This window comes from Sceloporus occidentalis, unplaced genomic scaffold, assembly GCF_023333645.1.
Source record: "Sceloporus occidentalis isolate IW3139 unplaced genomic scaffold, rSceOcc1.0.p SCAF_150, whole genome shotgun sequence".
NCBI classification, from domain to species: Eukaryota; Metazoa; Chordata; class Lepidosauria; order Squamata; family Phrynosomatidae; genus Sceloporus; species Sceloporus occidentalis.
The window spans coordinates 1,875,058-1,889,891 of record NW_028317130.1 but is presented as its reverse complement, the minus strand read 5'-3'; the positions used below and the strand labels follow the sequence as shown (position 1 = coordinate 1,889,891).

Below are 14,834 nucleotides of genomic sequence, written 5' to 3'. Positions count from 1 at the left end.
CAGTTGATTTACTGCTTTGTGCTCCCACCTGTTCCCACTTTGATTTGCAAGAAAGCACAGGAGGAGGAAATGCTATAACCACAGTGCTCAAGTGGATAGATGAACCTCTTCCCTCTGTGTTCAGCCATGTGGAGACTTCTACTGACTGGTAGGCAGCTGATACAGGAATGTGGCTTGAACTCAACCCAAAACACCCTGGCTTACCCCTTGGATCTCAACCCCAAACATCTGCCAGCTGCCCCCTGTCCACATCCTTGGCAGTAAGGAACTTTGCATTCTAGATAGAATGTGACTTTGTAGAATAACAAATTCCATTACAGGTTCATAGGATTTTCTGAATTGATAATAATACTTATTACTAGATAATTTTATAAAATGCTTGCCATAGAAATTCTGTTACTGTTCAGAAGGGAATTTAGTGTAATTCATAGATATTCCTAGAGATGTCCTGCATTGAAAGCACTCTGTATGGAAAAATAAAAATTATCCATTGATCATCACATACACTAATGCCAAATTCACTTTGCTACAGGTACACAGACCAAAACGTACTGACTGCCACAGCCAGTCAGACTGATGTGTATTACTGTCAGTAGTACAGTGCCTCTTGGAAAAGTCATTTAGCTTTGGTGAGGTATTGTTTTGGTCCTGAGAGGTAGACTGCCACCTGGGATGAGTTGGGGGGGGGGATGTCTACAAGATTAAAATACTCCTCATTCCAATCGAATAGACTGCAATCTGGCCACACACAATTTGCAGGAATTTTGTGAGAGGGGCATGAAAAACTTCAAAAACTTTTTTACTGGAGTATATGAGGATGAGCATTACCAAATATGTGGCTGTCCACCCTCTTCAATGGATTTGCTTGGCTGCACATTTTTGATAGAAGAAGGGCAAATAGATGCAAATTTGCACTGGAAAGTGAAAACAAGTGTTGAGATGAATGTCCAAAAATCTGCAACAATTTGCCTAATACATTTATGTGTAGACCAGAATTGGGAAGCTGAAGGAAGCTTTGGTCACATTCTCACCAACTATTTTCACTTTCATCATGCATGGAAAGACACAGAGTTCTCTGCTACACTCTGCAAAGAAAAAGTACCTTGCTATTCCTTTTGCTGCCTTATTCAAATGAAGAATTCCTTACTCCAGGAGGTGAAGCTCTGGGGAGCAGAAAGGATATCCTCACTTTCTCCTATGGCCAGTTTGGGATTGTCCAAAGGCCAGATTATTCCTGCTGGCTGGGAGTTACCTTTCCTTCTATAACAGATAAATTAATTCTTGCTGTAACAGATCAAATGAATTAGAAACTTTACCACCCGTGAAGCACTCAAAGAATTTTATTGGGTTATAAGATCACAATTCAGTGTTGCCAAATACAGAGTATTTGTTACCTGTGCACAGACTCCTACCTGTATTAATTTTTCAAGAAGGCGTTTTGAATTCATTGGGGGTAGCTCCAAATGCAGTGTGGTATATTGATTTGAGTGTTGCACTATGACTCTGGAAACCAAGGTTCAAATCTCTGCTCAGCCATGGAAATCTACTGGGTGAACTTGGGCAAGTCACACTCCCTCTGACTCAGAGGAAGCCAAATGTAAATCCCCTCTGAACAAATCTTACCAAGAAAACCTGTGATAGATTTGCCTTAGGGCTGCCGTAAGTTGAAAACAACTTGAGGGTACACAACAGCAATAAGCTCTGAATGCAGCTGAATATAAGCCAGAAAGTGTTAGGTGAATATAACAGAATTTGTGCCTATGTGATTTTGGGAACCAGGATGAATGTAAAGGTCATAGTTTCTAAGAACACCTCTAAGTCTATAAGGTATATTAATGGAAATGCAGTCTATATCCCAACAGGAAGATAAAATAAAAAATGGTTGTTGTCATGTTTCTATTTCAGAGGATCACTGTTTTTATTTTTCTTGACCAATATTACAAAATATATCTCTTTTTCTAGGCCGCCCAAAATGCTGCTATATGTACTCAGGATCCTAATTTAGAAATGCAATTATTTGAAGCTTCAGGAGACATATTTTTTAATGGAGACTGGGAAAGGGAAAAAGCAGTGCCTTTCTACAGGGTTTGTATTTTCTTTCTGTTTTTCCTAACTGTTCATCCTCAACATCTTCCAATCACATTGATTCCAATGACACTGGAGTTGCTAGCCATACAGAATGAAATTCAACTCCATTTAATATGTGGGGTAATGATATATAATCTTCCATTGTAAAAATACTTTTTGCAATAACTATTAAACTGGTCTTTTTACTTGGACTCCTTTTAGGACAAGGCTTTACCACTGGCTATTAAGACAAAGAACAGTACTGCTGAGCTTCGACTAGTCAACAAATTGGTGGAATTGCTCTTAAATCTACAGGCATATGAGGAATGTCTGGAATATGCTCAAGCATCATTAATGCTCAGTGTCCATTTAGGTAAAGAAAATATAAGAAAAGCTGTTTAGCAGAAACCTAAAAATTACTTGAGAACTGTTCAGACACACACACACACACACACACACACACACACATCATTTTATTTCTCATGTCTTAAAAATTGATGTCAGCTGAATTGCTGCATTTTGATATCCCAGTAAACTTAATTTATAGTGACAGAAAGAAGCCTTGTTTCCTGTGCACCTGTTTCTTCTCCTGGAATATAGACATGATATAGAAAATTTCACATAGATTTTGATTAATTGATGTTTATCATTATGCTAGAATTCTGGACTGTGACTAATCATAGCCAGCTTCATAACCCATGGGGATAATGTGTGTGTGTGCACACAGCAGTTAATGAAACCTACTATAGCTGTTCAAGTTTACTTGGCAAATGCCCTCCCCCTATTTTCCCCAGTGTGTATGTCAACACCACACCTAGACCTTCCTTACTATCACAGAGCCAGTGCAGGGATGTAGCCAGGACTTTAGGAAGGGGGAGGGGGATCCAGACTAAGTGCCACCATTATAATGGGGCTTCGGCACGCTGCCGCACTCATTCATTGTATCTAATGACTCCACAGACCCCCCCACTCCCTTGGCTACGTCCCTGGCCAGTGGGGGGTAGTGGTTTGAGCATTGGACTATGACTTTGGAGACCAGCGTTCTGATTCTTGCTCAGCCATGGAAACCCTCTGGGTGACCTTAGGGTAACAATAAGTCAGAAATGACTTGAAGGCACACAACAACAGGTGTCCTCAAAGAGTTTAGGGAATGTATGTGCTTCAACTTTTCTTCCTTTTCACTGCCCTCAGCAATTGACTTAAAATTCTCTCTATTGTTTCGACGGTGGAAAGAGTAATTTTAGAATTCCTGTCCCTCTGACCCTTCTACTTGTCTTTGTCATTTTGTTATCTACTCTCTATCTCTTGATTCTATGGTCACTTAATAGCCTTTGGTGCCCTCTTCAAAAGTGGGGTCTAGGTCGGTCTACAATCCTGGTCACTGATGTCTTGTTGCCTCTTTTTTGTGGGGGTGAGGCCCATGTCATGCATATTGTCAATTGCCAGGCCTTTATTAAACAGGTTCTTTATAATCATGTGGCCTAACGTAGAGCCAATGTACTGGAAAAGACCATAGGATCTTCTTTCCTAACATTGGTTACTCTTCCTACAATGGCTACAGCACAGATACTTGACAGTATATCTGAGTCGACTTCATTGATATCGGCACTGCCAATTCAGGCCTGGGTTACAGCCTTACACTCATCAATGGGCAATGAGACCTGCTCGGATTTGATGCCCTTGACTCACTCACACATTTCTAAGCACCTACACTCAGTTTTGGACAAGGATCACAATACAAAGGGGGGAGGGATATGCAAACCTTATCTAAGTAGTTAGCCTACATATTGGCCTGAAGCAGCTTCTTTGCCAGTCATGGGAATACTAGCTCGTGGGTGCCTATTTCCTCCTTTGGCATCTCACCCCCAGAGAATGCTCCCCACCTTTTATTTCATTGGTCCCCCAATCTACAGTACTATCAAACCCATGGGCAACCTTCTATGGCTACCCAACACATCCACTTCTTGCAGCAGCTTGGAATTCTCATTCGTGAGTGTCCCCAAATCCCTGATTCTTGTTTCCACCAGCACCTTGAAACTCTGATTTCAACTCTGCTTCTTCACTGACAAAACCTCATATTCTCATCGATCCCTACCACAACACCAGCTCTCATGGTAGCCATGGGTCCTAAAGACCCTCCTCAATATTGTTCCCTGACTCTGCATTGGTTCGTCCAAGCCTTGGACTCAGAACATACAACTCATATTCATTATCTTCCCTACTGGAAGCATCTCGGGCCTCTCCAGAGACATTACAGTGTGGCTAGATCCTCCCATCTCCATCCAGGGGCATGCACTCTTAGGCAGGCCAGCTCCTCCACATGGTGATGTTGCTAGATGTTGCTAGACCTTCAGGTTAAAGCAGTGGTTCCCTTCAGTTTCAAAAACATGTTGAAAAGCAGTCAGTTCCACCATTAGCTCTACCCATTCTACCATCCCTACACCATGTTTCTAGATAATTCTGAGAGAACCCATCTGCAATTTCACCTACATCACGACAAATTGAGAATTTATAAAAGGTGCAGGATGAAGAATGCAATTTCCTATCCATGCCTCAGTCATTGTTGAGTTGGCCCAAAGCAAGCATAGAGACAAGCCACAAGAAACTTCCTTGGATAAGAAGGGCTGGAATCTGCATGAACTGGGTCTTATGTTTTATTCAATAGCCACCCTTTCCCTCAGGATGGCATACTGCCATGCATGAATATTTGCATATCAATGACTGTAGGAGAGAATAGTTCCTTTCTTTCTGCCAAATACTCAAAGAAAAGAGAAAGGCCCTTTATAAACAGGTACTCCGTACGTACTTACGTACTAGAGTTGCCCAGGGGCGTCTCTTTCAGACGCTCCCAACCCTAGTACCTACAGGGTACGTACAAAATGGCAATGCCCATTCTACATGGGTGCCACCATTAGGATATCACGGCCATGCCGCCTCCAAACGGAGTGGCATGGACGTGATGTCCTGGCCTGTGGCGCCCTTTCTGCGGCACTGGAAGGAGCTCCATTTTGGAGCTCCTTCTGGGTTTTGTGTCACTGGCACAGCCTTTACATGGCTGCGCCAGCAACACAAAGGAGAAATGGGCCAAGCGGCCCCTTTCTCCCTTTCCCCGCTGTGTCGGGGTGTCCTTGGGGCTTGAAGCCGCTTCCCTGCGGCCTGGAAAAGTGGTGGATCGGGACCTCAGGGCTCCCGCTGTGGCAGCTGAGGCCCCGATCCGTCAGGGAAAGGGGTGGGTACAGGCCAGCCCAAAGAGGTGGCCTGTAAACCACCAAAGACAGCTTTTGCACTCTGTGTAGAGTCCCACAACCAGGCCAACCAACAGATCACCACCATATGACATCTAGCAGATAGTGGAAAATATCAGGAGCAATTTCCTAGCACTGACAACTTTCCTCAGGCCTGACCTCAGAGTTTAGAGCCACAGTTGGAGACTTACTGTTTCATGACAACTCAGCAGCTGTCCATTACAATTCTTCCAGCTATTTTATCTGTGCACCCAGCTCTGTGACTGCTGCATTCCCTGGGGCATATATGGCCAACAACCACCCACCTACCAGGGGCTTTCTCCATCAATCCACCTCCTTATCCATGAGTGGTGCCTCAAGCATTCAGCAACCCTTGCCCTATTCAGAGGCTAGGGCTGGCCATCAGTAGACCTGTTCACCTTACCAGTGAATCCACGGTGTCCTTGTTTTTGCTCCAGAAGCAGGACAACAACTCTGACCTTAGGGGATATGCTTTTCTACAACTGAAGAAGGATGTCAGTGTACATCTTCCCTCCCTTCCCACTCATAATTCCAAAATTTAAACACAAACTTAATTTCCTCAAATAATTCTTTTGTAGAGTGAGGAAGGATGCCTTAAGTTAAAGAACTGTATGTCTTGTCAGACAAACTGAGCGATCCTTAGGGGGACCCTGGAATACTATTTAGTGCTCACCTTATTTTGTTAATTTAAGTAGAGAAATTTTATTTAAACATATATCATCTGAATATGCAAATAATAGGTTTATTGTGTGTTAAGAATGTCTTACAGTTCTGTTTGTGATATATCTGTGATAGGGATTCACACACTGAAATTATGAACATCTAAGTGTGAATCTGGCCTAAGTCTATATAAGTTCTTATTGAAGAGTACTATGATTTAAGCTTTACATTCTTGAATTTCTGTGGTGATTCTTTTGCTTATCTCATTAGGAAATCATTTAAATGAAAGATTAGCATATCATCGGCTGGCTGTTATCCACCATCATCTAGGACAATGTGAACTTACTGAACACTTCTTTTTAAAAGCCTTGTCACTGTGCCCCTCACCGCTTCAATTTGATGAAGAAGCCATATACTATGTAAAAGTGTACCTTGTTCTTGGAGATATCACATTCAGTGATCTAAAGGTAAAACTGGAACTGGTTTCTGAATGTGGGAATCATTTTTTGTTTCAGCTGGATTGGGAGTGTGTATGTCAAAAGGGGAATACAGATTTATAAGCACGATACTCAAATAAGTGTCTTACAAGCTCTGCCTTAAGAATGGCTTGCTTGTCTGAATAATCCAAATCAGATAAGTTTTCACTTTTTTAGAAACATATAAAATTTAAAGCATCTGAAAGCCTTTTCCTATCTGGACATTATTTTTCTGCTTGTTTTATGCTGTCAAGGATAGAATATAATAGTAGAATATATAATAGAATATATAGTAGCAGTAATGAGAAACTTGCAAACAGGAGTTATGAAGGTTAGAAAGACATAGTATATATACTAATGTGTAAGTCTAGAAATTTTAAACAAAAAATCAGCCCCAAGAACCTGAGTTGACTTATCCACAGGTGAGTGTAAGTACTATACCTTAACTCTTATCAAAATAGGAACCATCCCCATCTCTGTGTAGAGTGATGAATGGTAAGAGCTTAGTCCATCCTGAGAGGAGCTAAAAGCAGCACTCACTTGCTCCGCTGTGGCACCACCTCTAACCTTATAATACCTGGGCAGGAAACTAGTGGCATTCTTTTGTATAGTTTTCTTTGCTTCATCCTTTATATCCCTTGTTATATGCCCCTAAGTTTTACTCTTGACTTATCCACAAGTTATATAACAATCTGTACTTTTGGCTCCAGAATGTGCCCTTGACTTATACATGAGGCCAACTAATATACAAGTATATATGAAAGCCAATACTAACATTATTCTGATGACACCTAGCTCTTTCTCTCCTTTCTGTCAAACTCCAAAGAAGCTGTTTTGGTATTAAACCAGTGCCTGTGGTCAGTAAGAGACTGGATGAGGGCGTACAAATTCAAGTTTATTCCAACAAGATAGAAATTATCCTGGTCAGTTGAAATTCCACCCAGGGATTTCAGCCTGTGCTTGATGGGCTTACAACTTACACACACACTAGGGAGTTTATGACACAGGAGGAAATCGATAGTTTAAACAATGATTAACCAATCAAAATACTCCAAGATTTAGGCCTGAGTGTGGTACCTAGGTTTTGATTATGTTTGGTAATGTATTTTCATAGTTAAAACTAGTGCCCCAGCTGCACCCATTCCTAAAGATGTCATATATGGCCAAGGCAACTCATGCCTTATTGCATCCTGATTAAATCACTGCAATGCGATCAGTGTTGGATTACCTTTGGAAACTTTTCAGAAACCAGAGGGTCCAAAATGCTGCAACTAAACTGCTGACCAAGGCTGCTTACAGGCAACATATGAAACAATGAAGCAAAAGCTTCATTGGCTACTGGTCCGTTCCCAAACACAATTCAAAAGACTGGTTATGATCTGTAAAACTCTGTACAGCTTGGCCCGAGATTATATGAAAGACTGTTATATGAGTCTGTCTGAATTTTAGGTCCTCATGGAAAGTCTTTGTCTCAGAATGATATTGCATGAGAAAACAAAGTAGAAACAGCACCGGAGAGTAGTGGCTTCCTCTGTACTTTACGAAATGATGTCATAGCACTTTCATTCTCTTCCCACAGGAAACAGTGGTAAAAACATACCTTTTGTTGAATTGATTTTTCCAGCTAGGAAAAAAAGACATGCTTTTACCACTGTCTCCTGCGGGAAGAGAACAGAAATGCTATGACATTGGTAAAGCACATAGAAAGCTGCTACTCTCTGGCTTGATTTCCACTTTGTTTTCTCATGTGATAAGGCTCTCAGTCTCACCTCCCTCACAAATATGTTTGGTAAGGAAATGATAGATGGCCATTTCAGTGGCTGCTCCCAGAATATGAAATTCCCTCCCACAAGAGACTGGGTTGGCCCCAGTAGCTAAAACTTTTTTTTATTTAAACAAGGCTTTGGCTGTTAATTGGGTGTTGCAGAAAGGTCTTGCAATAGAGTGCTGAATTTTCATCATCATTGTGTTTTAAATGTTTTTAAGCTGTTTTAAGTTAAGTTTTTAAATATGATTCTTCCTTTAATGTTTAAATGTAGTACTTAGTGTGGAACAAATTGTTATAGCTGTATTTTGTTTTAACCTACAGTATAAGCAGTATATTGGGAGAAGGATGTGGGAGAAATAAATAAAAAACAGTCACTAAAATAGAATTTTAGTTATTTTGAGGTTCCATGTTGAAATCTATTTGATCTCTTGACTCACCTTTTAACCTTTAACAGTCTTGTTCTTTAACTATTTACTGTATTTTCTGGTGTATAAGACTACTTTTTAACCCAGGAAAATCTTCTCAAAAGTTGGGGGTCGTCTTATACGCCGGGTGTCATCTTATAGGGCAGGGGCTGAAACTTGCAAGCTGGATTGGAGAATCTGTGGTCGCCGCATATGGTGGGGGGAGCTAAAAAATGGCTGCGGCCGAATCCCCACCATATGCAACAACCGTATGAAAGCAGCAAGGGCGGCACAGTATAAGTACGGTAGAAGAAAATCCACTCACCAGGATTCATGGAAATAAGTGACTTAACATGGTCCTGATGACGAGGTGATGGGGTGCCTCACCGGGAAGGTGTAAATGAAGGCCAGAGCAAGCTGCAGGCGTCTGGGACACCTGGGGTATGGAAAAAAGCCGTATTTGCATTACCGCTCTGATAGTCTTGGAGACAGGGAGGGCTAGGCAGGCAGACCAATCCAAGCAGGCTTTGTATACAACAAGTTTTCCTGCTAAGAACCTGCATGTCATAAGCACTTGAATTAAAATTACCATATTGAAATCAAATCTGATGTTTTTTTAAAAAAAATTATTTGGTGTGCGTTGGAAGAGGGGTAGTCTTATACAGAGAGTATATCCCAAACTCTATATTTTAACTGGAAAAATTGGGGGGTCATCTTATATGTCCAGTCATCTTATATGCCGGAAAATACAGGTAGATATACATAGACAAATATTTTTGGGGTCACTTATATCTTTCTTCATTGTTTCAGGACCCATTTGATGCTGCTGGGTACTATAATTTAGCCCTTGCCGCTGCCATGGATTTAGGCAACAAAAAAGCACAACTGAAGATCTACACCAGGCTTGCAATAATTTTCCACAACTTCCTAGTGGACCGGGAGATGTCCCTCTTCTTCTATCAGAAGGCGAGAACCTTTGCAACAGAACTTAATATTCGCAGAATAAATCTATCCCCTGATCAATATATGCAAGCAACATGGGCCTCTGCAAGAAAGGTCGTGTAAAAATTGCACCAGGGCATCTGATCTGGGGAGATTTGCTTCTGTTTTAACCAACTGCAATAAGTCTTTCTGTATTATAAGAAATGGTACATGGTGTATGTGATATTCAAGTCCCAGGTGTTCTACTCATGCTTCACAGTAATAAAGAACCATGATTCTGTTCACATATCCAAACAGGAAGCCACATGAGTTCCAGTGACATGAGATCAGAAGGATAGGAAAGAACTGATTGAGCACCAGGCTTCATCTTTCAAATAGATTATGGAATTAATTGTTTAAAAATTTGAAGATAGTTAAAAACAGGAATTGACTGAATAAATATGCTGATGAATTAAAGCTGAAAATGTTCTTTCATTCTGTTTCAAAGGAATAGGAACAGTCCAGGTCTTGCTTAGGAGATATTTGCTTATAAATGGCCAGTGTGTTCCTGGTTATTTGAGCCTGTGAGGCTGAACAAGCATTTAGTACCACATGCAGGAGGCCCTGCTTTAATTCTGTAATTAACTCTTTTAACCTTTAAGGAAAAAATGAAAATACAACCAATCTGAAGGCAGTACCATGATGCATGAAGCTTCTGTGTGCACTGGATTTGGCCTGGAAAGAGGTCAGAAAGTGTTATTTCATAGACTGTCCTTTGCTGTCACCTTGATCAATATATGGCAGCTTACATGGACATGGGGGGTGGAGCATCCAAAATCCAGACACAGATTTACCTCTTTCCTACAGTATTAACAATGGATTATATTGTAGCAGTATCTAGCTACCATATTGTTATGGTTGATATCAAGTTGCCATATTCTCTACCCCATGGGGAAAAAATGGTGGGTGATTCCTCCTCCACCCCATCAGACAACCCTGTTATTCATAGATGCTGCAGTTCTACCTGTTAGAGACACACTGTTCTAACTGTTAAAGACAAAAAGGACATCAACTTGTGATGAAATTATCAGTGATGGGGGCAAAAGACAGATAGCTAGTCCCTGGTTCCCCTCTGCTTTTTTCTTCCTTCTGTCTACTTAAGCCATTTGCCTGCTTCCTACCTGTTGAGGTCATCCCCCCTCCTTCTTCAGGAAAAATAGCCTGTTTCTCTGTTCCCTTTGTTTGAAAAGGAGGCAGCCATGTAGTGCGCAAACCCAACTATATTTAGTAGCTTACTTCCATACACAAAGAGCCAGATTTGGAAACTCTTCTGAGCATGACGTAATTATTGGCTTATCTACTTTCCTATCCTTGGATGGATTATCTAAGACAAAGTGTGTGTTTCTCTTTCTTTAATAGAGCAGAGTAATTATGCCTGTTTCTGTTATAAGCTCATTTGTACTAGCCTGTTGCACTCCCAACACAATTACCAAATTCTACGACAGAGCAATGTTTCTTCTACTTTTCAAGTTACAAGTCATATCAAACTCCAACAGAACAAAGTTTGTTTCCCTGCAATGTTTTTCCCTTTAACATTGCAAAATACTGATCTATGCAAACTGTCTTATATATGCAAACTGTTCTATACCTTGAATTTGGGCCAGGATAAACTGGTGCAAGTGTGAATGATACCCTTTTAAATCGGTTTGCAAACCGGTTTATAACGTAGTGTGAACGGCCCCAAAATGTGTATTGTCGACATTTAACTAATCAGAGGTAGCATAAGATTTGCACCCACACGAGGGCGCTGTATGTCTTTGAGATGGGCCATTGTATGCAAGGCTGTTCTAAAGTTTGCCAGTTCATTCTGTTAAACAGAAATATTAGGAATACAGAAACTATTACCCCAGACGCTACTACCTGAATCAGAGCACAGCTACCACACTACCACCAGACATTTAAAATATAAGAAAAGTCAGGCAGTATATTTCACTTTAAACCACACAATATTGGTTTAAATGATTGACTTCACAACCATTTCATTTAAGAAATGACTTTGTTTTAAGCAGCATTCAGATGCCTTCTCCTTGCCAGACTTCAGCACATTTTAGAGAACAACTAGTTTATATTAAAAGCATTTTACAATGCTCCCCAGTCTATTTTGCATTTATTTTAGAAGATTAAATATATTTTAAAGGAACATTAAATTTTGATGACAACTTAAAATCAAACCAGCACCTTGAAAATAGATTTAAGAAGAGATAAATACATCCTCTGTTCCATTAAGAAGTGAAGCATTTATACCCATTAGGAGACATGTCTTCTATTTTGCAGTTGGGGATTACTGAGGCTGAAAGATGATTCAGAGCATTTATGCAATAGAATTATGCACAATCATTCCAGTACAAAGCCCAAGGCACATAGTAATTTCCATGACCGAGCAGAATTTTTGGCCTCCTACTCCAAATCCAGCACTTTAAAACATTAATCTGTCTGATTCTCTCACATCAGTTGTAATTGTAAAAACTGGCTGAAACACAGCAGAGGAAAAGAATGCAGTAATTAATGTGCTGGGTTTGCACAATCAGAATGCAATTTAAAGCAGTTTGACTAAACAGAATACACTGCAGAAATAATCTAGTTTAAGACCACTTTAACTGCCCTGGCTCAGTGCTAGGGAGTCCTGGGAATTGTAGATTATTGTGGCATTAGAGCTCTCTGACAGAGAAGACTAAACGTCTCACAAAACTACAGTTCCCAGAATTCCCAGGGCAGTTAAAGCTGTCTCAAACTGGATGATTTCTGCAGTGTGTTTTGGACCTTTGTGATATCCTGTGGAAATAGCTAGCTGGATAAGAAGATAAGAGGTATGGTACAAAGGAAGGATAGGATGGATGTGAGGGCGATCTGGCTGTGACATCTGTCACCCCATTGATCGCCAGGGTTGATTCGACTGATCTGGCTGGCTAGGCGGGTGTCCCCTTCCTCACCGCTCCATGTGCATCCCTCCCGAAGCTGCGGGTTCGGTGGAAGAGGACGACCATCCCAGATAGAAGGAGTATACTGTTCTTCGGTCAAGGGTATACGATAGCTGCACTCCCCTGCTAGAACCTCCAAACAAGCACAAAGGAAGGATAGGAAGAATTTGGGGAGCTCAATTCAGCAGACATGAGCAAAGCTGTCTACCTTCAGGCTATGCTTCAGATAGTTACACTGTTTTCATATTTTCATCATATCCTTTTGGTGCCTGGAGCAGAGCAGAAAATTATGCCCCCACCCCATTCAACGTCCATGCTACTGAAAGCCAGCCACATTATTTTGGCTTGTGATACCTCTCCCACTTTCCTGGCAAGCAAAATACAGTAATAAATTAATGAGTGAAATCAGCTTTACTTGAAGCAGCCACCACCTTCTGGCAAAGGGAGGGCCTTCTCAGCATGGGAGTGTAGCAAAATCATAGGCATGCTTACTTGGAAGTCTCACTGTGTCCCATGGAACCTACTCCTGAGTAAATGTGAAAATTTGCAGCTATAATCACTTAGGCTTGGCTTGGCTATTAAGTATCTATCATTTTAACATTGCTTCCTTGGGGTGGGATAAACTATAAGCATTAGATTCATGATGTCACCCACATTTTGCCGCCTACAAGTTTAATGTGAGATGGGACACCAGATAGGAATATAAAGGCATTCCTTAAAATTACACAAACTGTTCAGTAGCTGTCAGAGAACTTGTGAATTATTACTGAAATAAATCAAGCCACAAATGGATGCTATTCTATTTACAACCGATTCCTTCCTGCTCAAACCTTTAATCCACACACCTCACCCTCTCACTTTTCTCTTTCTGCTTTTGTGTTTATTCCTCACCTCCACTCAGACTAACTCATTACAGTGGGCTCTCTTTTTACGCGGAGGATTTGTTTTAGGTCCTCTTGCGTAAGGGCCCCATAGGAAATAATGGGGTGTCTGCATGTGGCAGCACAGAACATTGTTGTTATCATCATGTGGCTTCCGTATAAAATGCGTTTGTGCATGGTGAGGCGTGCTGTATAATTAAAAGGTAATCACAATTCATACTGGGATTCATGATAGATTTGCAGCAATTTTGAAGGGCTTATGACTTTAACAAAAACATGAGTGAGGAGCTTCTGTCATGGCTAATACTGTGCTAATTGCTTATTTCCCAGATACAGTGTTTTTTATCTGCAAAATAGGGTACTTACTGGCTGCATTAAATCAGTTATTTAAAATTTAAAATGATAAAATACAAATAGTCAAAAAATTTCCATACCGGAAATCAAACATTGATCAGAAGAAGACTAGGACTGGGAAGGGCAGCTATGAAAGAACTAGACAAGATCCTAAAGCACAAAGACTTAACACTGAATACTAAAGTTAGGATCGTTCAAGCCATTGTATTCTTCATCACCATGTATGGATGTGAGAGCTGAACAGTGAAGAAGGCAGACAGAAAGAGAATCAACTAATATGAGTTGCGGTGCTGGAGAAGACGCTGAGGTTACCATGGACAGCAAAAGAGATCAACAAATGAGTCCTAGAATAGATCAAGCCTGAACTCTCTCTGGAAGCCAAGTTGACTAAACTGAGGTTGTCATACATTGGACACACCATGAGAAGGAAAGACTCACTAGGAAAGGCAATGATGCTGGGAAAAGTAGAAGGCAGCAGTTCCGCTCAGCTTCTCAAAAAGGGCGGCAGCAACCACTTTGTTGTTGTTAACTATCCTTGAGTCAACCTAGACGTATGGTGATCCTGTGGCTGAGACATCTCCAAGAGCCCCTGTCCTTGCTCAGATCCTGTAGACTTAGGTCCATGGCCTTGAGTCTAATCATCTGGTGTCTGGTCTTCCTCTCTTTCTACTGCCTTTCATCTTTGTTAGAATCATTGTCTTTTCTAATAAATCACACCTTCTCATGATGTGGCCAAAGTACAACAGTCGCAGGAGTTTATCATACAGGAGGCTTAGTGCCCAAATCCTGTACAGAAACGGGATTTAAATCCTGGACAAATCCCAAGAAAGTAGGATTGTTTTCAGACATATTGGGGGCATTGACCATTAATCTGACATTACCCCACACAGAAAGTGGAAAAAATCGGCCAACTTTTTACTTTGGGTTCTAGATTTCTAGGCTTGATCTATCCTAAAGCCTATTTGTTTTTCTTCTTGGCCATCCATGGTATCCTCGGCACTCTTCTCCAACACCACATCTCAAATTATTTGTTTTTCTTTCTATCAGTTTTCTTCGTGT

The 14,834-nt window shown here is 40.9% G+C and overlaps 1 protein-coding gene across 1 annotated transcript in view; it reads left to right on the top strand.

Annotated features, from left to right (window-relative positions):
• LOC149280669 (SH3 domain and tetratricopeptide repeat-containing protein 1-like) overlaps positions 1–10,023 on the top strand; it is a 35,437-nt gene extending 25,414 nt beyond the window's left edge. Inside the window, exons 13-16 of the mRNA XM_089500229.1 lie at positions 1,963–2,085; positions 2,290–2,440; positions 6,264–6,460; positions 9,452–10,023. Of these exons, the coding sequence (XP_089356355.1) occupies positions 1,963–2,085; positions 2,290–2,440; positions 6,264–6,460; positions 9,452–9,706 (726 nt within the window). The 3' untranslated portion in view covers positions 9,707–10,023. The remainder of the gene's footprint in view (positions 1–1,962; positions 2,086–2,289; positions 2,441–6,263; positions 6,461–9,451) is intronic.
• Positions 10,024–14,834: the final 4,811 nt, after the last annotated feature.